The sequence below is a fragment of the Pipistrellus hanaki genome (assembly GCF_964339955.1).
Source record: "Pipistrellus hanaki genome assembly, chromosome: 16".
Classification (NCBI taxonomy): Eukaryota; Metazoa; Chordata; class Mammalia; order Chiroptera; family Vespertilionidae; genus Pipistrellus; species Pipistrellus hanaki.
Window position 1 is genome coordinate 45135565 of NC_140518.1, and position 21028 is coordinate 45156592.

The 21028-nt window shown below is 40.5% G+C and overlaps 1 protein-coding gene across 1 annotated transcript in view; it reads right to left on the minus strand.

Moving 5' to 3' along the window:
* Window positions 1-21028, minus strand: part of TEKT3 (tektin 3) — a 45779-nt gene that overhangs the window by 12902 nt on the left and 11849 nt on the right. Inside the window, exons 2-5 of the mRNA XM_084861440.1 lie at window positions 11661-12268; window positions 8956-9039; window positions 6526-6596; window positions 2421-2564 (exon numbers count right to left, since the gene is read on the minus strand). Of these exons, the coding sequence (XP_084717566.1) occupies window positions 2421-2564; window positions 6526-6596; window positions 8956-9039; window positions 11661-12239 (878 nt within the window). The 5' untranslated portion in view covers window positions 12240-12268. The remainder of the gene's footprint in view (window positions 1-2420; window positions 2565-6525; window positions 6597-8955; window positions 9040-11660; window positions 12269-21028) is intronic.

Sequence of the window (21028 nt, forward strand, 5' to 3'; positions counted from 1 at the left end):
CTGACATATAATATTGCTTTGGTTTTTAGGCATGCAACATATTGATTTGATACATGTATATATAGCAAAATGATGAGCACACTGAGTATCGTTAATATCCATCACCATACATAATTACACATTTCTTCTTGTGATGAGAACTGAAGATTTGAAGTCTTAGTAGCTTTACATATACATACAGGATCAACTATGTCACTCTCTCCTACACATTCGGCCCCAGAGCTGATAATACAGAGGTGCCTTGCATGTCCACAGGTCCCTGCAAAGGGCCATGCTAACCGTCTGCCATTCCAAGGTGAATGGGTGCTGATCAAGCAAACAGTGTATAAACTCACCCCAAGGAAAATGCTCCCAAAAATTTATATGCAAGGGCCATTTTCAGCAATAGTTATGTCAATCCCTAGAATCCTGGAAACAATCTGATGCTTCAAGGTAAAACTGAGTGAATTATGGTTTAAAAAAAAAAAAAAAAAAGCAAACAAAAACAAAAACAAACAAAACAAAACACCCTTATAGCATGCAAACTCATATTTCAGAAGAATATTTTTGTAAACAATGTTTTGGATATACCATGATCTGAGTACTCAGGCATGCTACTCAAGCAGCATGTATGAAATACCATTACTTGAAGCATAACTCTATGTCCACATGCATGGGAATGCATTTGAAGGACTGATGATTAATTGTTAACATTGGACACCTGTTGGGAGCCATCAGAGTTGATACAAGCAACTCCATCTTAGAAAATACAACTCCATCTTGGGAGTTAAGTTTCCAACTCCTCTTACAACTCACAGTCACCAGAGATCACGTGGTGCCCTGCGGTTTGGCCAGAAGCTAAAGATAACCTATAGCTTAAGGACACATCCTGCTCCGGAAGATCCCTACAACATCCCCTCCCTGATCTCTCTCCCACAGTTTGCCCCGCCTTGGAATGTCCCCGCGGCAACCTCCCCCTACAGCCTGTGTATATATATATATATATATTGCAGCTTCAATAATAAAATTCGAGGCTTGATCAGAACCCTGTCTTGCCTCCATTTCTTCGCGTCTCCTGTCCTCTATCATTCCCTTCTAGGTGCCTCCTCGCCCCCACGTTGCTCTCCCGCTGGTTGGGACAGGCACCTCTGGATAGTAGGGTCATGGGTGACATTTCTTTACTTGTTGTTATATCAAACAATACTCTTATTGTTGGCTAGAGGTTTTAGCTCAGGCCCCAGTGACCCTAGATGACACACTATCTACTCCATACTCTGTCATTCTACAAGAGGTGGCTAAGAGTTCATGTCGCACATAGATGCCCTGTTCAGAGGGCTATGTGGTCAGGGTGAGTGGTTCCAGCCCAGCCCCCCATCCCTGGGGGAGCAGAGGAAGACACTTCCTGCTCACGTCCAGCCAAGGCAGAGGCACTGGGGACCCCTTAGAACACAGAACTTGAATCTGAGTCACAGCTCTGAACCTAACAGTCAGAGCTCATACTGCTGCTCCCCTAGGGTGGTAGGAGTGACCAGCCCACAGGAGAGAACCTATTTCGGGTTCACTTTATAAAGAGAGGGTGCATGAGTGTGGGGAGGAGCACAATGGAACTTTTAGGGGTAATGGAAGTACTTTTTTAAATATATTTTTATATTGATTTCAGAGAAAGAGGGAGAGAGAGATAGAAACATCAATGATGAGAGAGAATCATTAATTAGCTCCCTCCTGCATGCTCCCTACTGGGGATTGAGCCCACAGCCAGGACATGTGCCCTTGACTGGAATAGAACCTGGGACCCTTCAGTCCAAAGGCTGATGCTCTATCCACTGAGCCAAACCAACTAGGGCAATGGAAGTATTATTTAATCTAAACTATGGTCATGGTCACATAGGCATATAATCCTGTCAAAATTCATCAAAATGTACACTTACACTGAATACATTGATTGAAGGTGAATTTCACCTAACCGAGTTGATTATTTTAAAAGGGAATGACTGGAGAAGACCATGAACCCAAAATTGCATGCCAGGGCCCGGCAAAGCAACCATGGACAGACCACGTTCAACCATCAGTGGTAACAAGAACAGTACAGTAAGCTATTTTCAACTCGCACCCCACTGCGTCCTGGGCATCGGACACAGGCGGCACTTTCCTTTACGTTTAGCTGTGTTTTCTAGGTTTTCTACATCAGAAAGTGTTCTTTCGATAGGTAGGAATCTGAAGAAGAAACACCCTTTTCCAAAAGAATACAGGATGCAAGCGCCTGACTGTGAACACACAGCGCCTGAACTGGACACTTGCCCAGCGCAAGCGTGGCCATTCCCTCCCCATGCCTCCCCATACCTCCCCATGGCTCCCATTTTAACTTGCCAGCTGCATCCCTTTGAAAGAAGAGCGAACACAGTAAATACCATCAAAATCATGAAGGTGTGTGCCCCACTTACGTCGCGTCCACCCTCTCCACTCCGCGAAAGTAGCTGACACCGTCTGAGGTGTTCCGCAGGTGATGGCACTTGTCATCGATCCGGTGTGCCACCTGCTTGTCATGTAGGTCCTTCTCCAGCTCATGCTGGGCTGCTCTGTTCGCTCTGCAACACAGAGGAGGACACGGAGCTTCAAGATCGGGGAGCGATGTCATAAGAGGGAGAGGAGCGGCCCTCTCTGCTGAGACCCACCCTCTCCTGCTTCCCAGGTCCCTCCTTTTTCACACCATGGCCACCTTTTTCCATTAAGAGGACCCTTCCCTGAGCATGGCCATGCACATGAGTAATTAGAACCCCGCCCATCAGGCCCCTCCCATGGCTAGGAGAGAAGATGAGCAGATACACAGGGGTCAAGCATCTGGAGCCCTAGGACTGGAGTCAACTTTCCTAAAACACAAATGGTTCCAGAGAGGACCCTGGCTTAGAGGAACCTGTCCACACGTGTGCTGCTCTGTCTGTCTCCCTCCTGAACTCTTCCCCCATACCCCTCCCCTGCTGTGCTCTGGTGAGAAATGTGAGGCTATTATAGCCAGCCTCTGGGCCTACAGGTGCCTCAGTTTGTGGTCACATGAAGCCTGAGGAGCTGTCCAGGAGATAGAAACCAAGGGTCAAAATCAACCTCCAGGGCAGGAGTCAGTGCTTGGAAGAGTTGGATGGGTGGGCTCCCAGGCTTGCTTGCTTTAGCAGCCACGCTCCGGGAGGAGGTGGTGAGCTCTGAGATGGTGGTTTCCTGTCCTGCCAGCAGAAAAGAGGCCTGGTAGTCACTACCAAAGGACAGGCCCGGGGGGGGGGGGGGGGGGAGGAGTGTTGGAGACTGGCAGCCATGTCTTCACTCCTGGAGGAGTTCATTCAACAAATAGCAACCAGTGCTACCACATGCCAGACACTGTTCTGCACACCCAGAATGTGACAAAACATCTCGGAGGAGGAGGAGCCTGCATACTGTTGGGAGGAGACAGGCGATGATCATGGCAAATAAGCAAGTCATGTGGTTTGTTAGCAGGAAAATGGGCCAGGAGCATGAGTGAGGTTGTTAAATAGGGCCAGTGGGTAGGACTTCTTGAGGTGGTAGCGTGTGAGCAAAGGCACACTGGGGGAACCAGATCAAGCAGAGCCTCAGGACACCAGAGGCACTGGGCTTTCCTCCTGAGGAAGCGAGAGATCACAGACTTACAATTCAGAGGAGCCTTCTAGTGCTGGGCTGGGAACAGCTGCAAGGGAGTCAGGGAGACTCGGGAGCAGATGGGGCCATTACCCAGGTGAGATGAGGGTGGCTCAGACCGAGGGGTAGCAGTGAAAGAGATGAGTAGTGCTCAGATCCTGGATGTGTTTTAAAGATGGGACCAAGAGAATCTCCTAGGAGACTGAACATCAGTGAGAATAAAGAGCTGAAGTTCAGTGACTGGAAGAGCAAATCCTATCAACTAGGGTGGGCCAAGCTATGGGCGAGGAGCTCAGGACAGGACAGAATGCAGCCGACATGCTGAGCTTGGGTGTCCACTGAATATCCAAGTGCAGGAATCAAGTAGGTTGTTGGAATTTCGGAGAAAGTTCTAGACTAGTAAGAAAAAGTTGGTAGTCACTAGTATATAGATAGCATTTGAAAAAGCAGAACAAGTGGATGGTCTTGATCATTTCTGTATTCCAAATATTGTCTTAGCATCTAGCTGTCACTCAATAAAGCCTGCACGGAATTGAATGGGCTGGTTCTAGTGACAGCATCCCTTCCATCAAGTCTGTACCTTTGGGTAAGTCACTTGACCTTTTGGATCTCTTTTTTGATTGTTATTTCTGAAGTGGAACCGAGGGTAGCAGCATGCAAATCACCTGCATTCTGTGAATTCTGCAACAGTACACATGTGAAGTGGACAAAGGACAGCAAGGCATCTACCCTTGCTACTCTGGGTTTGGCCTCTTCTCTCAGTTGTTGGTTGAAACTCGAGGATTAGAAGGCCTTTCTCATTTTTGTCCCAGATGAGGATGGCCCCCAGCCTTCCTCCCCTGACCTGGCCTCAGATTCTCTCCGGCTACCTAGAGCTAAGGAAAGTCCTGGAGGCAGCACCCCACCAGCCTACTGATAGCCCAAGATGGGAAATCTTGGCTGCCATGTTGGTGCCCAATGAGATTTCATATCCAGCGAAGATTCAAGCTAAATGCTTCACTGCTCCTTTCCTCCTCCCATCACCTTGGGTGGACCCAGCCCAGTGGCCATATCTGGGGCTCAGGCCACCAGATGCTGAGGAAGCTGTCCGAGGAAGTGAGGTGGGCATCTCTCCCAGATCTTTAAAGGATCGCCAACAAAGAGGCCAAGCAAGTGCACATGCAGAAACAGAACTTCCCACACAGGCTGGACCAGGGCCACATGGGATTGTGGGTAATGGAGACTGAGGAGCATGTGCTGTCCAGGGCGGCACAATCTGGGCCAAGAAGAGCAAAGGACCCAGAAGACGGCAGCAGGCTACCGATTATGAAAGAAAATGGGGATGAAGAATGGGACCAGGAGAAAATCGCAGAAGCAATTCTTTGAACCTCACTAAACTGTGATTTTGAAACTCCTAGGGAGCAGAACCCAGAAGTTGATATTGGAACTCTACTTGCCTGGTATCTACAGCTTAAGTAAATTGTATAGTTAAACCATAAGCAGTGAGTCATCCTTAATTACTATCATACCTAGTGTCACCAATTTCCGAATCAAACTCTTTATAATAAACATTCTAGAGACATCTCAGATTGACACCTGGATCCCCCTGCCCCCCCCCCCCCAATCTTTACAACTGTCTTGATGGGCAGGCTGGGCAAGCTAAGTAAGAAGTACCAACATGACTATAAGGCTCACTACTCTGAGGATGTCACGCAGAATCCTTGAAAACATTAGTATATGCAGAATCCAACTTCTTTCTGTGACTATAACCAAATGAACACTGATCTGTTAGGCAGCAGCCCCAGCAGCACGTTCTATGTTGACAGTTATTATCACTATGCAAGTCCCTCCTCTGATTATTATTCATCTTCTCACATCTTCTACTATCCACCCTTGCAGAGAAAAGAGGGATGCGTGTTCTGGTAGAAAATAAGGTGGATGAACACTTACAATGCTATGATGAATGAATGCTGAAATGTAACGAATGTTGATTATAAAGCCCTTCATTCCAAATTGCTAAGCAATGGTTATAATGAATATTGAGATGGTGTGATCAGAGCAGGAAGGAACATTTCTGCCAGGAAATCGGAAGGACACGTCCTTAAGGAGGTACAGGAAGTAAACATGAAAGTGAACCACAGTTCATCTCTCTTCCAACTGTTGGGGGCTGTACACCCCAAGTCACTCTCTCATCAAAGAGTAACAGTCTTTTGAGTTAAAAGAAATATTAGCCATACTCCAAGTTAAGACAGAAATAATTTCTATGAAATCTCAAATTATTTTTTAAATAAAAATGTAAAGTAAGCATTCCAAGTACTCATTTTAATCTCCAAATATAAACATGTGTGAGCACTTATGTGTGTGTTTGTGTATCCATATGTAAGAAATCCTATTTAATAAAAGAGTAATGTGTGAATTGACCATCACACAAGATGGTCAAAGATGGCTGCCCCCATGTGGACACAAGATGGCTGGCACAAGATGGCTGGCAGGGAGGACAGTTGGGGGTGATCAGGCCTGTAGAGGAGGGCAGTTGGGGGCAACTAGGCCAGCAGGGGAGGGCAGTTAGGGGAAATGGGACTGGCAGGGGAACAGTTAGGCATCAATCAGGCTGGCAGGGGAGTGGTTAAAGGGTGATCAGGCTGGCAAGCATAAGTGATTAGGGGCAATCAGTCAGGCAGGCAGGCAAGCCGTTGGGATCCAGCAGTCCTGGATTGTGAGAGGGATGTCCCAGATTGAAGAGGGTGTAGGCTGGGCTGAGGGACACCCTTCAGCCCTTGCACGGATTTCATGCACTGGGCCTCTAGTTCTCATATAAGAAACTAAGAGAAATCTGAATGGAAGGTATAGAAGTATAGTGTCATAATAGATCTTACATTGTGTGAGAGGTTATAGTTTTTACATTGTATGAGGTAAAGCTCTTACGCAAGTTGGGCCACGGCCTTATCCAAATGCAGCTTCATCCTTTCTTGACAACACAGAATATTATCAACTTCCTACTCAATTGAAAAACACACACATTAATGTTTTTGTTATTGAGTATTGCATTCAAAGTCAACAATATAACAAAACACAGATGAAGGAAAATTAGGTTTCTGGTTAAACAATTAAACAACTTTATATCTACTTATTTTCATATATGCCCCAATAACAGTGTGATCTAAATATCAGGCTGAAATTCATTATTTATAGGGCTATAAAAAGTCATATCATGGAACAAGCTGGGAAAGGGGTAAGATTTCAAGGTTTTTTACATCTCTGGTTCTAAACAATACAATTCTGGAGATGTGCAAAATGAATATTAACTATTCTTCCAAGATAGTAAATCAGGGAGGGAAAAGGCAGTCAAAAAGGGGCTTGTCTCTGGCCGTGAGGTAGCCTCCAACATGCCCAGCTCTTTGGTCCAAACAGAGGCTGCCTTCCTGCCCCACTGGCCCACTGTGCCCAACAGCCCCACCGCTCTGCTTGACCTCACATGTGGGATTTTGACGCTGCTGTTTTGTAAACACTATATATATCAGGTGTTATATCAGAGTTTTTAAAATAAACATTTGATTTCCTCTGATATTCACATTAGAAGATCTAGGAACTCAAAATAGTACCAAGATGATATTTAAAAAGTGCACAAAATTGTTACAACTTTTTCAAGTGAAGAGTTTTGTGGTTTGTTTTTAAATTTTAAACTTGAACATTTCCCCATGACATTAAACAATATTATGATGAACAACTTCAATAAATATTTTCTTGATATATTGTTCACATACAATGGAATTCATGTACAATTCAATAGTTTTTATTCACAGAGTTGCATAACTATCACTAGAACCAACTTTTAAAACATGTTCATTACCCACCAAGGAGACAACATACCCCTTAGCTGCAATTCCCAGTTTCCAATCCCCAAGCCGCCTTCTCCTGAGCAGACACTAATCTACTGTCAGTCTCTGTAGAGTTCCCTAATCTGGACATTTCATATCGATGGAATCATGCAGTGTGTGGTCCTTGGCACAGGCTCCCTTCATGCAGTAGAATCTGTTCAAGGGTCATTCATGTAGTAGAATGCAGCAGCACTCTATTCCTTTTTATAGCTGAATAGCATTCTATTGCATGGAGAGACCACGCTTTATTTATCATTCATCAGTTGAGGAGCAGATCCCCTGTGATCGATCTGGGCTCTGCTCCTGCTCAAGGCCTGGTGCAGGAGCGGACCCCCAGCGATCGATCGCTTGGGCAGAAGCAGACCCCCTGCAATCAATCGCAGGGAGCTGGGGGTCTGCTTTTGGCTTGGACAAGAGCAGGACCCCTGTGATTGATCTCAGGGAGCTGGGGCTCCTCTCCTGCCCAAGAGGCTTTCGGCCTGGGCAGGGCTGGGCAGGGGTGGAGCTGGTAACCAGAGGGAGCTGGAGGGCCCCTGCCCAGGCCTAAAGCTTAGGCCAGAGGCTTTAGGGCCTGGGCAGGGCCCAGCCCGAATTGGTGTGAACTATAGAGGAAACACCTTTTCTAACTGCACATTGGCTAAGCTTCCTGTATGCCACTGGTAATATTCGTAGTAACTTGGGTAATAAGAATCCAAAAATGGTGATGTAGGGTTTTTCTCCACATTTCTGGAGAAAAAAACAAAGGTCTGCTGCTGGAGGGCTAAGAAATGTCATATCCTGTCCTAGCTGGTTTGACTCAGTGGATAATGCCTTGGCCTGCTGACAGCAGAGTCTGGGTTCGATTCTGATCAAGGGTATGTACCTAGGTTGCAGGCTCCTCCCTGGCTGGGGCCCAGATCAGGACTCATGCAGGAGGCAACTAATCAAAATGTTCCTCTTACTTTGATGTTTCTCTCTGTCTTTCCCTTTCACTTCCACATTCTCTAAAAGTCAATGGAAACATATCCTCAGGTGAAGATAAAAAAAAGAAAAAAAAAAAAGAAAGAAAGAAATGCATATCTTATGAAAGACACATCTTGAAAATGCCTAAAGAAAATTGTCATTTTTTCTTGGTGAAGGGACTGAAGTCCATGTTAATGAAAATACCTTGGTGACTGTGGTGACTAGCAGTGGCTGCAGCATCAAGGTGATGGGCTGGTGCCTTCCCCAGATCAGCCAGGTTGCCTCCCACAAAGGAAGGCCAGACTTTGGCTTAGGCCCGCTCCGCATGGGATCTCAGTAGGACATCCCCTGAGGGCTCCCAGTATGTGAGAGGGGGCAGGTTGGTCTGAGGAACCCCCACCCCCAGTGCCCGCATTTCATGTACAAGGCCCCTAGTTTCTTTTTATAAGTGGCTATATGTAACATCACTTTTGTTTTAACATTAAACGCATGTTGGCAGCTAAGTTCCTGGTTAAAGCATTTCCCCCATATTTACCGTCAGCAGCTCTGCTTCTACTTCATCGTGAACTAAGTCAATACCCATTCTCTTCTCTCGATGAAAAAGACATTCTCGAGCTACCTGCAGATACACAGATTAGGAAAATCTCTAACACAAACTGACTAACACCAGTGACCTGAGTGTCTAATGACCTGCTTCTAACACAAGTCAACAAACACTCCCAATACCAACTTTTCAAGCCTATTTGTTGGAAATGTGGGTGACACAAACCATGACAGCTACTAGTAAGTAAACCCCTTGTTCTAGTTAGAAGGTAAAGAGTTAACTCTTCAATTGTAGTTTGAAATTTTTCCAAATTTGAGCTGACAAAATGAAGCAGATAGCATTAAATTGATTGCCACAACTTAGTATCTGAGAAAATTACTTGGTGTTAATTTCTTCTACAGAAATATTTCAATAACCTGAGTTTTCAAGGTATTATTTATATTATCTCCAAACATGTTCTATAAGAAGACTAAGGAAAAAGACAAATAATTGTCTTTAAAGACACCAAAATACTTGTGTAGCCAAAATCCAAGTGATTATTTTTAAAAAGGCAATTATAAAAATAAAATTGTCTTATCCATTAAAGAGAAAAATACAAATAGGAGATGATTTAGCCATACTCCTATCAATGTTTTGTTTGTTTGTCTTTAACAAAACAGAGATTATAGTGTCCTTATAATGTTGTATTATGCTTTTTGGGGTTGACATTAAATGATAGGCCATATTCATGAAATAATCTTTGAGACAAAGCATATAAATGGCACCAATGGAAAATAGCCTATATTGCTAGACATAAATTAAGTATGAAAAAACATTATGTAATTTCTAAAATACTTTTTCAAAGAATATTTCATGATATGTGGTGATTTTATAATGTTAAATTATTTTTAAAATATAATAGTATGACCATTATAATCCAAATATAATATCATTGAACAAAATCTTTGAGTGAATCTTTAATTTTTTAATAGTGCAATTCACATTTGCTAGAAGATTATTAATGAGTTGACAGGAACTCTGATTATTTTAATGTGTATTACTAAATAACTTTCCAGGAAGTTTCTCCTTTGCATAGTCCTACCAGCAATGTATGAAAGTGTTCACTTTCTGAACTTTGCCAATCCTAGATGTTATCAAATTTTTGTTAATTTTATAGGTCAAAGATGGTTACTTCATTGATTTCATTAGCATTTTTATGAAGTTTTAACATTTTTTTCATGAGATGGCAATCTATATTTTCTCTTTTGAGAGGAATCAGTTTACATGACTGATTTTAATCAGGGCCTTCCCATACTATGTTGATAATAAGTAATCAAAAACTTCTAGACAAAAATTGAAGAAAAAATCAATTCAAATGAGAACCATCTCACTGAAAGCAGTCATCTCTGAAAGGAGCACTTGCCAGGATAATTTAAAGTAAGTGCACTTGGATGTGGTTGGGCATAGAATAGACCAGAAATCCTCACACTGAGTGGAGCACAGAGAAAGTACAGAAGGGCTTCTAATCCCCAAAAGACAATTCATGATGACATCATTAGTGTCTATCAACCTCTCTTAAAATTTCTGGTGGGTTGCATGCATTTGTATATGCTTGTTTTTAATAGGGAGGGGGCACAAAAAGAGTAACTGTGCAGGGGTCTCCAACAAACTCTTCAACTCACTAGACATCAGCTCCTTGATACTTAATTGGTATATCTGCAGTGGTTACATCAGCCACTACAGATGTAACAATAAACTATGGCAAATGTTTATCATGTGGCAAATAAGTCACCCAAATATGAAGAAAAATGGTATGAGCTTTGCTCACACACATACACACACACACACACACACACACAGAATGTCTTCTTTCAGTGAAGGTGTATAGAATGAGATTGGAGTGCCCTCACACACTCAGAAGGTTGGAGGCAATTTGAATTCACTTCGAAGCCTGGTCAGAGGCCAGTAACCAACTGCAATGTGGCCTCCATGTCCCCAACTGGCTTAACCTCAGTCTCATTTCTCTATTCAACTAAACTATTCCATCTCCTAAGAAGATCTCATTTGGCCCCACTGGTGTGGCTCCATGGTTGATCAACCTATGAACCAGAAGGTCACCCTTCAATTCCTGGTCAGGGCACATGCCTAAGTTGCAGGCTTGATCCCCAGTAGGTGGTATGAAGGAAGCAGCCAATCAATGATTCTCTCTCATCATTGATGTTTATCTCCCCCCCCCTCTCTCTCCCTTTCTCTTTGAAATCAATTATATATAAAGTCTAATTTGATCACTTCCTTGTGTCAGTAAATGGAATTATACTGTACACACAGGCATTTCACAACCCAGACTAAACAAATAGTTGGTTTTGTGGATGTATTTTCCCCCAAAATGTTTACGTATGTTAATCCAGGGATATCAATGACCAAGATAAAAATTTCATCTTCCCATCTCTTAAATATATTGTGTGTTCCAAGGTGTCTCTTTAACTAGCCTCCTTTGCTTTACATTCAGAATTCTTTCTGCTTATATGATTATTCTGTATAATGTGTAAAAATAGCAATTGTTTTAACATTACTGGCACCAGTTACTTATTTATTGATAGGAGCTGACTTCTACAGGTGAAATAAAACACAATTCAACCAATAATTAACCTCAGAAATTCAACCAGTGAATTATAATCATAACAGCAGAGTCATTAATCATAAGGTCTTATATTTACCTGAAGAGGGGCTTCTGTCTCCATCAAAGCCCTCTCCAATTTTTTCTTAAAATCAGTTAGTTCATTTGTCTCTCCAATCATTGAATCCAGCTCATGAATTATTTCAGATTTCCAAAATCCTATGTCATTGACTCGTTCTCCCAAATTTTGAGTGGAATCTGCCTGGGTTTTTCTTATTTGTTGGTATTTGTCTTGAATCAAGCGAGATGTGTCTACTCTTAGACTCTCTGAATTATGTCGGGAAGTGTTGGATTCTTGATAGTTGGTTAAATTGGACCTGTACCAATCATCAGGAGTGTACCGCGTAAAGAGAGTGGTTCTATTGGAAACAAAAGGGAGCATGGGGCTCTCGGATACCTTCTGAGCTCTGGTGCAGTAGGGGCCCAAGGTTGGTGAGTTAGCAGCTACTTTGTAGTATGTGCTTGGTCTCCAAGGAAGACTCAAGCTATGGGTCACATTGTAGTGGGGGAAGCGGTCCTTATAGCTTGATGTCACGGTACCGATGGCTGGTAGAAAGTTGGTTGGTGTTGGTCTAGGGTGGGCATAAGTTGCCGTTAAAGTTGAACCTAAAAACTCCATGATGCTCAAACACTACTTGTAAATCTATCCTGTTTAAAAGGGGGGGGAAAGGGAAAAACAGACAGTCATATAATTTAATCTTTGGTGAAAATTTACAAATAAAAGGCCACATCTAACTTAGTATTAGTAGCAATGTTCCCAAGTACATATTTGTTTTACTTTGATACCTACTTTTACCAGTAATAATATATTCGAACATTTTTTTCATTTCTGTCTCCAAATATATTAAAAATCACATTTTTAGATTGGCTATTTGAATTTTTAAAATATTTTCAAGTTATAAGAAGTAATATTGTCTTACAAAAAATTCAAATTAAGAGCCTAAACTACACATTTTAACAGATAGGCTCTTCTACTCATGAGCCATGTGACATTGGGCAAATTACTTTTGTGCCTCAGTTTCATCATCTTTGTGCCTCGGTTTCATTATCTTTCAATTGGGAATAATAGTACTTCTTTAGATTGTTATGAGGGGTATTAGCAGCAAGGTGTTGCTTGGCAACATTCTCCACACAATCTGATTTACAATGGTGTGCTTGGTAAGCAAACCCAGATCCCCTTCCTGACAACTTGGCACCTGTAAGCATTTACAATATGAACATTCTAGGGAAGCCACTGAGGTGTGAGGATTGAGTCAGACAGTGCTAAGTATGTGGAATGCTTAGCACAGTTCTGGGCATATGGTAAATGCTCAATAAATGCCAACTTCTAAAATTACTAATACAGAGGAATATATAAAATAAAAGGTAAATATCCATTCTCCCTCCCATAACTGAACTCAGAAGTAGACACCATGGATAGTTTACTAATAGTTGTATCTCTCCAGGTTTTTCTTCTTCATATGACAATACCGTGTTTCCCCGAAAATAAAATATCCTCCGAAAATAAGACCTACTTACAGGTTTCCTTCTGAGTGAAATATAAGGCATCCCAACGAAAATAAGGCCCCCTTAGGCTCTGTCTCAGAATGAAAATTAATTTACCACAAACTGGTTGCTAGGGCCACCCCAACTGGTGTCTAGCAACCAGTGACTTTACGCGGAGTCCTGACATCACTGCTGTGTGGAGGCAGAGTGGAGGTCGGAGTAAGCGGTGAGCGCAGGACGGGAGAGAGGAGACTTTCGCAGATGCGTGTAGAAGAACAGGAGGATTAGAGCGGACAGGATGCGGTGAAGGTGGTGAGTGCTGGTCTGTCTCTGGTGACACCGCCTGATGCTCGCGGCCGCCCTCATGATGACTGAAGGTTCTCAGTCAGTGGCAGACCCTGCTCCAGCCCAGATCCAGGCCCCAGCAAGCCCAATGACAGTCCCCAGGCAGGCCCCAGGGGGTAAATGTCTGATAAAGGGGTAGGGGGGATGTCTGGCGAAGGTGTTCAGTGGCATAGGGGTGGGGGGAGGGGGATCACTTAAAATGACACAGGAGGATCAGAGGGAGCAATCAAAATGACACAGGAGGATCAAAAGGGGTTACTAAAATGGTAATCCCCCCTCTGATTCTCCTGTGCCATTTTGATTCCCCCCTCTGATCCCTCCTGTGTCATTTTAAGTGATCCCCTTCCCCCACCTTGATACCCCAATTCCTTTTTTTTACCCCTAGAAATGAGTGCAAAAAGAAAAAGCTACTCCATGGAGTACAAGAAAGGAATTGTGGAAGACTCTTGGGGCCAAAATCTTACTGCTTTCTGCAAAGAGAAGATGTTGAGTATCTGATTGGTCCAAAAATGGCGAGCAGACTATAGTAACCTCATTGAACAAGTGGACAAGGGAAATGCTAAAAAGCGCAAGTGTGGATCAGGTCGGCAACCATTATTTTCCGAGCTAGAAGACTTGATCTGTGAATGGGTTGTTGACAGGAGAGCAGAGGCTTTGGTTGTGAATGGGGCTCAGATTCAAGAATTTGCCCTTGCAATGGCACCACAGTTTGACATAGCCCCCGAAGACTTCAAAGCATCACAACACTGGCTGGATAATTTCCTTCAGCGAAGTGAACTGTCTTTAAGAAGATCTACAACATTGTTTAGGTTGGAAGATACTCAAGTTATTAAGCGAGCACTTGCATTCAAGTCCTTTATTGATGATGCTAACTTCTCTAAATACAATCTTTCCAAAATGATTGCTATGGATGAAACTGCAGTGTTTATGGGCCAATCATCTCAAACAACAATTGAACAGCGGGGTGCTCCTTAGTGTACAATCCCTCCACTGCTTACGAAAGTACACGTGTTTCCTGTATTTTGGCAATTCATCTGGATGGCACTAAAATCCCATCTTTAATAATTTCTAAGGGCAAGAAGGAAAAGACTGAACGTGTTTTGGGCGTTTTTATTCTTGAAACTGAAAAAGCCTGGGCCACACATGCAGTTATAAGGAAGTGGTCGATTTAATGCTGCTGCTTGTTATGCGAGGGAGCCAAAGAGGTCTGCTAGTCTGGGATGCAGCCAGCACTCACCATGCTAAAGACATGAAGACATTTCTTCATGAAAGAAAAATAGATCAGATAATGATTCCCGCAGAAATGACGGCCTCTCTCCACACTCTTGATATTGCAATAAACAAGCCATTCAAAGAGAATTTGTGCATGGAAATTAATGACTACACTGAAAATAGAATAGAGAGAAATCAGCTTTGTGAAACCTAAACTGCAAGAAGTTGTGACTTGGGTGAAGAATTCAATCACTGACAGTTGCATTGCTAACGCACTGTGAGCAGGCTACCTTGACAAGAAGTACTCATTTAAAGACAGTGCTATTGCTAAACATGAGAGATTTGGTGCACTGATTCTGAAAGAAATGGAGTCACAAGAAATTCACCAGGAAATTCAGGAATTGGATTGTTATGATGATGCTCCAGAAGATGATGACATGATTGTCATTGAATAAATGAGTAAATTTTTGATACTGTAGGATTCACAGTTTTTCTGGTTTGTGTTGACAACTACCATACTACCGTACCATATACAGGTAATAAATTTCCTTTATTTTCATTTAACAATAAATGTGTACCGTATTCTTCTTCATGGAAAAAGAAGACATCCCATGAAAATAAGACCTAGCGAAACTTTGGGAGCAAAAATTAATATAAGACACTGACTTATTTTTGGGGAAACAGGGTATATGTATTATTTTTAAACCTGTGTACATACACCATTTATTCATATGCACAGAGATTTTAAAAAATCTCTGTGCATAAAAAACTTAATACATTGATTTTCTTAATCATTATAAGTATTATTGTAGAATATGCATCTATGTTTTAGATCTCTCCCACTAGAACATATAGATCTACTTCATCTTTTTTACCAGTTGAAAGTATCTTATTGTCTGAAAATTGTGGTCCTTCTTAGTCCAGAAAGCGAAGGTTACCATAGATTATGACATACTTTTCAGCATCTAAATATCATTCTGTCTGGGGCGAATGTCTATGTACCCATTTACTGAAAAGGAAAAATCAAATCAGATTCAATTCCACAGCCTTCTCAGAATAAGAATCATTCTTTTTTTCCCCCAAATAGCTATGTTTTGAAGCCTTTGGTATTCAAACCACAAATTATCTATCTGTAAAGTTGTGGTCAAATAAAAATCCACTTGGACCACATGTGATGAAATAGCTGCCCACTGCTATTTCATCACATGTGATCCCACCTGACCTTAGATCCCTGACTTTCCCTCAATTCTTCTTTCCTTTAGCCCCCACACAGATACTGGCCATGCTTAGAGCATGATGGTAAAATAGAAACCTTAATAACCACTCCCAGTTCTTGACTTAAGTATGTAACTTAAACACTGCCTTTTGAAACAACAAATTCAAAGTAACTTGAGACACTGAGCATCCACAAAGTAAACCTTAGGCTGTTCCTAATTCTAATCACCTCCCAAAGTCAAATCTAGAAATAATCCAGTAATTTTCTTTCACCAAGAAGCTTCAGATGACTTTTCTTAATTCCCAACAGTAAAGGCTTTAAAAGAGAATGTTTCATTTGATCCCTCAGCCAAGGGTTTCCAAGTGCAGGATTACCACATGCATTTACACAACACCTCTTATGTTGAGGGACCTATCTTTGTCAAATATTGACGCATGATCATTTCTCCAAGGGATGATGTGTGATGATGCAGAGGTTCATTAGGAATGAGATATAATTTAGAACTTGGAATCTGAATCCTAAAGCTCAGCTGTTTAAAGGTCACAGATGTAGAGCTCCTTATATATGGCAGTATGTTTCCCAGGGAGACAACAATCCACAGCCATGCTGAAGTTCAAGATTTAGCTAGCCATCATGCACATCATTCAGGAAGGCTGAACAAAAGACAATAGCATAGCAATGACTTGCATTTGGGGTCATTATTGATAAAACATATTGAGTGTGTCATTGCCTAATAAATACTCAAAAACTCAAAATAGACTCAATCTCCAACCAGGATAGAGAAATAAAAACTAGACCTAGCCTCTTACATATAAAAACTAGGCAAAACACATGAAATCATTTTCTGATATTGGACAAAAATCCTCACAGGACTCTGATCCCTGAAAGAAGAGAAACAGGTAAGGTAAGCCCTCTGACAGGAAACACAGGGCCTGGCAGCATTCGAGAGTTGAGGAGATCAGGTCAGAACTAGGGACACTGAAACAGCTCAAAGTTTTGAAGCAGGTCCTGCAATAAAGCAGGTTGTGCAGAGAAAGAGCTCCAATCTACGCAGTGAGTCTTGGCTGCTTGATAGGCCATTCCACAGACCTTGGCGAGGAATGATGGCAGATTGTTAGCTGAACAATTCCTAGAGCCCACAGAGAGTGGGGAGACTTGCAGCAGTCAGAGTGGAGAGTCCATGGAGACCCAGAGCGGTCACACATAAGAGACGGAGCTGAACTATCTCTGGAATGCAGCTATTGTAAACTCACTCTAGCAAACTTAAAAAGAGACCTGAGAGAGATCAAACCACTCCACAAGTCACTAAACTCCTGACAACACCAAGACACTCAAATATATAACATCACAGTGTCCAACATCTGATCAATATGTCCAGACATGAAAAGAATCAGGAGAAAACTCAGTCATAGAAACAAACCTATGAATAGCAAAGAAGTGATGGCACCAGCAAATGATGTACGTGCATTTAAAGGAGAACAAGAACATAACAGAGACATGGAAGATTTAAATAGGAGCCAGATGGAATTTATCAATAAAATATACAACATATATTTGCATAATTTCACTACATGGGATTGACAGCATATTAGATACAGGAGAAGTAAAGATTAGTTAGCTTCAAACTAATCAAGCCAAAGAAGACTTTTTAAACTAAAAAAAATAAAAATAAAAAGAGCCTCAGCAATCTTTGGTACAGTGTCCAAATGGTCTAACATCATGTACTTGGAGTGTCTTAAAGAGAAAAGAGGAAAACAAAACCTTTGAAACAATGGCTGCATATTTCTCATATTTAATGAAAACTACAAACCCCTAGATCTAAGAAGCTCTACACAATTCAAGAAGATAAACACACAACCGTGTGTACATGCCCACGTGCACTGTCACCACCACTATATCGCTTCATAACTCACCATAACCAACTTGCTAAAAATCCACAACTAAGGGAAAAAATTTAAATCAGAATCAAAGGAACAAAGATAAGAATTAGTGCAGAATTCTGGTTAGAAACTGTGCAAGACAATCAAACAACTTTAAAAGCTGGAAGAAAGTGTAAGCTTAGAATTCTGCATCTGGTGAAAATATTCTTCAAAAATAAAGGTGATTTTTTTTTTTTTTTTATAAAAACAAAAGCCAAGAGAATTCATCAGCAGCCAAACTGCTCTAAAAGAATTGTTACAGGAAATTCTTCAGGCAAAAGGAAATTATACCAGATGGAAATTTGGATTTAAACAAACAAATGAAGTGTCAGGAATGGTAAGCATGTGTTCTCATATAATTTTTTTAACTTTTAAATTTCCATAAAAGATGGTTGTTTAAAGTAAAAATAATAATTTTTATGCAATTTATTTAGAAATTAGAAGTAAGTTATATGGTAATAATAGCACAAATGATGGGAGGGCTAAAGGAAATGTGTTATAGTAAGAGTCTTATTTTATAACTAAAATGGAGCAATGGAACTTAAGTATATACTGCAATAAGTTAAGCTTTAGGACGACAGTTCTTAGGATATAAGCCAGGAATTTATGGACTTGTCTATAACCTTCAGGGGTGACAAGGTCAAAATTACAGGGTAATCCCCAAAATTACACAGACTTTGGCTGCCATCTTTAATTCTAATGATTTAAATCTGAAAAGAAAAAAAAATTCAGCTATCAGCTGTTAAAGTGTGTATAAATTTTTTGGGACACCCTGTATTTGCATAGTAAACACTTAGATACCATTTGCCTTCTCTCATAAATTTACAAGTTTCCAGGATGTGATGTGATACATCACAACAGACTGAGTGCAGGATCCAGCACTAAGAAATTTTAAAACTTTGCCAAAAATGAAAATAATGTCACTCTTATCACTAATTATTTTGTTTTAAAAAACAGATTTTTAAATAAAATAACTGTAATTTATATTACTATACAATGGGTTTTAATGTTTATTTTTCTAAAGAATTAATGCTTTTAATTTTTAAATTTCTAATATAATAAATATTAAGAGATACAATCCATTTAAACTAAAACTCTTTGAGGTCCAGCATGAAGTCATTTGAGTATAAAGGGGTTCTAAGACTAAAATGTTTTTGAACTGCTGACCTTGAGCAATCTCTAAGAAAAAAATAAAACAGAGTTAATGCTAATAAGCCAACAGTTGAGGGGAAAACAGGGAAGATGTACAAAAGACATATAATTAGTTCAAGAGAGATAAAAATAAGACAAAGAAAAATCAAACAGCAAGATGATAGACAGGAACCCAATCGTATTGATGCTGATATTTATAATAAATGGTTTAACAATCAAATTAAAAGGTGCATATTTGTAAACTGAATTTTAAAAAGCAATATTAACTGTATGTTGTGTAGTGAAAAATATAAAATACAGGTAAGTTAAAAACCGAAGTATAGAAAAACATATGCCATGTAAACACTAATAAAAAGAATACTGAAGTAGCTATATTATTATCAAGCCAAGTAGATATTAGAACAAGAAATATTATCAAAGATGAAGAGAAAAATAGGATAAGTGGATTAATCAGGGAGATAACAAATGAATTATCTTAAATATCTATTTAACCATTATCAGAATTTTAAACACATGAAGCATAACTACCCGTGTTTCCCCGAAAATATGACATCCTCCGAAAATAAGACCTAGCGCAACTTTGGGAGGAAAAATTAATATAAGACACTGTCTTATTTTCGGGGAAACAGGGTAGCAGAACTAAAGTAAAGAGGGACAAATCCACAGTCATAGGTAGATCATTCAACACTCATCTGTCAGTAAAAAGGTGTTTGTGATAGGATATTTGAACACCACAATTAAATGGATCTATTATATATATAGGACACACCACCCAAAACATCAGATTATGAAGTTTTAACATTAATTAAAGACTATTTCATGATATAGTCTTACACAATATTTCCAACTGCACAAAGAACATTCACCAAATAGACAATATTCTGAACCATAAAACAAGTCTAAATAAATTTAAAATATTGAAATCATGCAGAGTATTTTCTCTGACCATTACTGTTAGAAACTAGTAATGGTAAGGTATTTGGGAAATCCTCAAATAGCAGGAAATTAAACAACACACTTTTTTTTTTTAAATATATTTTATTGATTTTGTACAGAGAGGAAGGGAGAGGGATAGAGAGTTAGAAACATCAATGAGAGAGAGTCATCAATCAGCTGCCTCTTGCACACCCCCTACTGGGGATATGCCCGCAACCAAGGTACATGCCCTTGACCAGAATCAAACCCGGGACCCTTCAGTCCCCAAGCCGACACTCTATCCATTGAGCCAAACCGGTTTCGGCAACAACACACTTTTAAATATCCTCTGGGCCAAATATCCACATGGGAAATTGGAAAATACAATATTTTGAACTGAATGAGAATGGAAACACAGAATATCAAATTGTGAAATGCAGCTAAAATAGTGTTGAGAGGCAAGTTCATAGTTTTCAATGCTTATATTAGGAAATAAGAATGAGCTAAAATCAATCAATTCTTTCATTTTTAATAGCTAGGGGGAAAAAAACACACACACACAAAGTAAATCTCAACTAGAAGGAAGAAAATAATAAAGAAAAAAAAATCAATAAAGGGCAAATCCAGGGAGGGCAATAGAATACTAACAGTAAAATTGATAAATCTATTTCTGGGTTGATCAAGATAAAGAAAAAGAGGAAACAAAAGAGGACAAATTACTAATATCAGGAATAAAAGATGACATATTACTATAGAGCCTAAAAACATTAGAAAGTTAATGAAGAAATATTACATTATGCCAAGAAATTTGACAACATAGATGAAATGGGCAAATTTATTTTAAGACCAATACTAACTAAAAGAGAAACAGATGTCCCAAATAGTTTCATAGTAATTAAAGAATTGAATCTATAGTTTAAAATCTTTCATCAAAGAAATCTTCAGGCCTGGATGAGTTCACTGATGATTTCTACCATACTTTTAAGGAAGAAATAATACCTCAGATTTTAAAAGCCTGTGTGTACTTTGACATTTTGCCTTTTCAAATGTTTAAATTATTCTCTAAATTCTATCCCAGTCACTCCCTGGAGTGTGTAACACATACTTAAGATCGTTAACTGTTATAAACTAGAGGTTTGTGCTCCGGTTGGGTCCCTAAGCCTG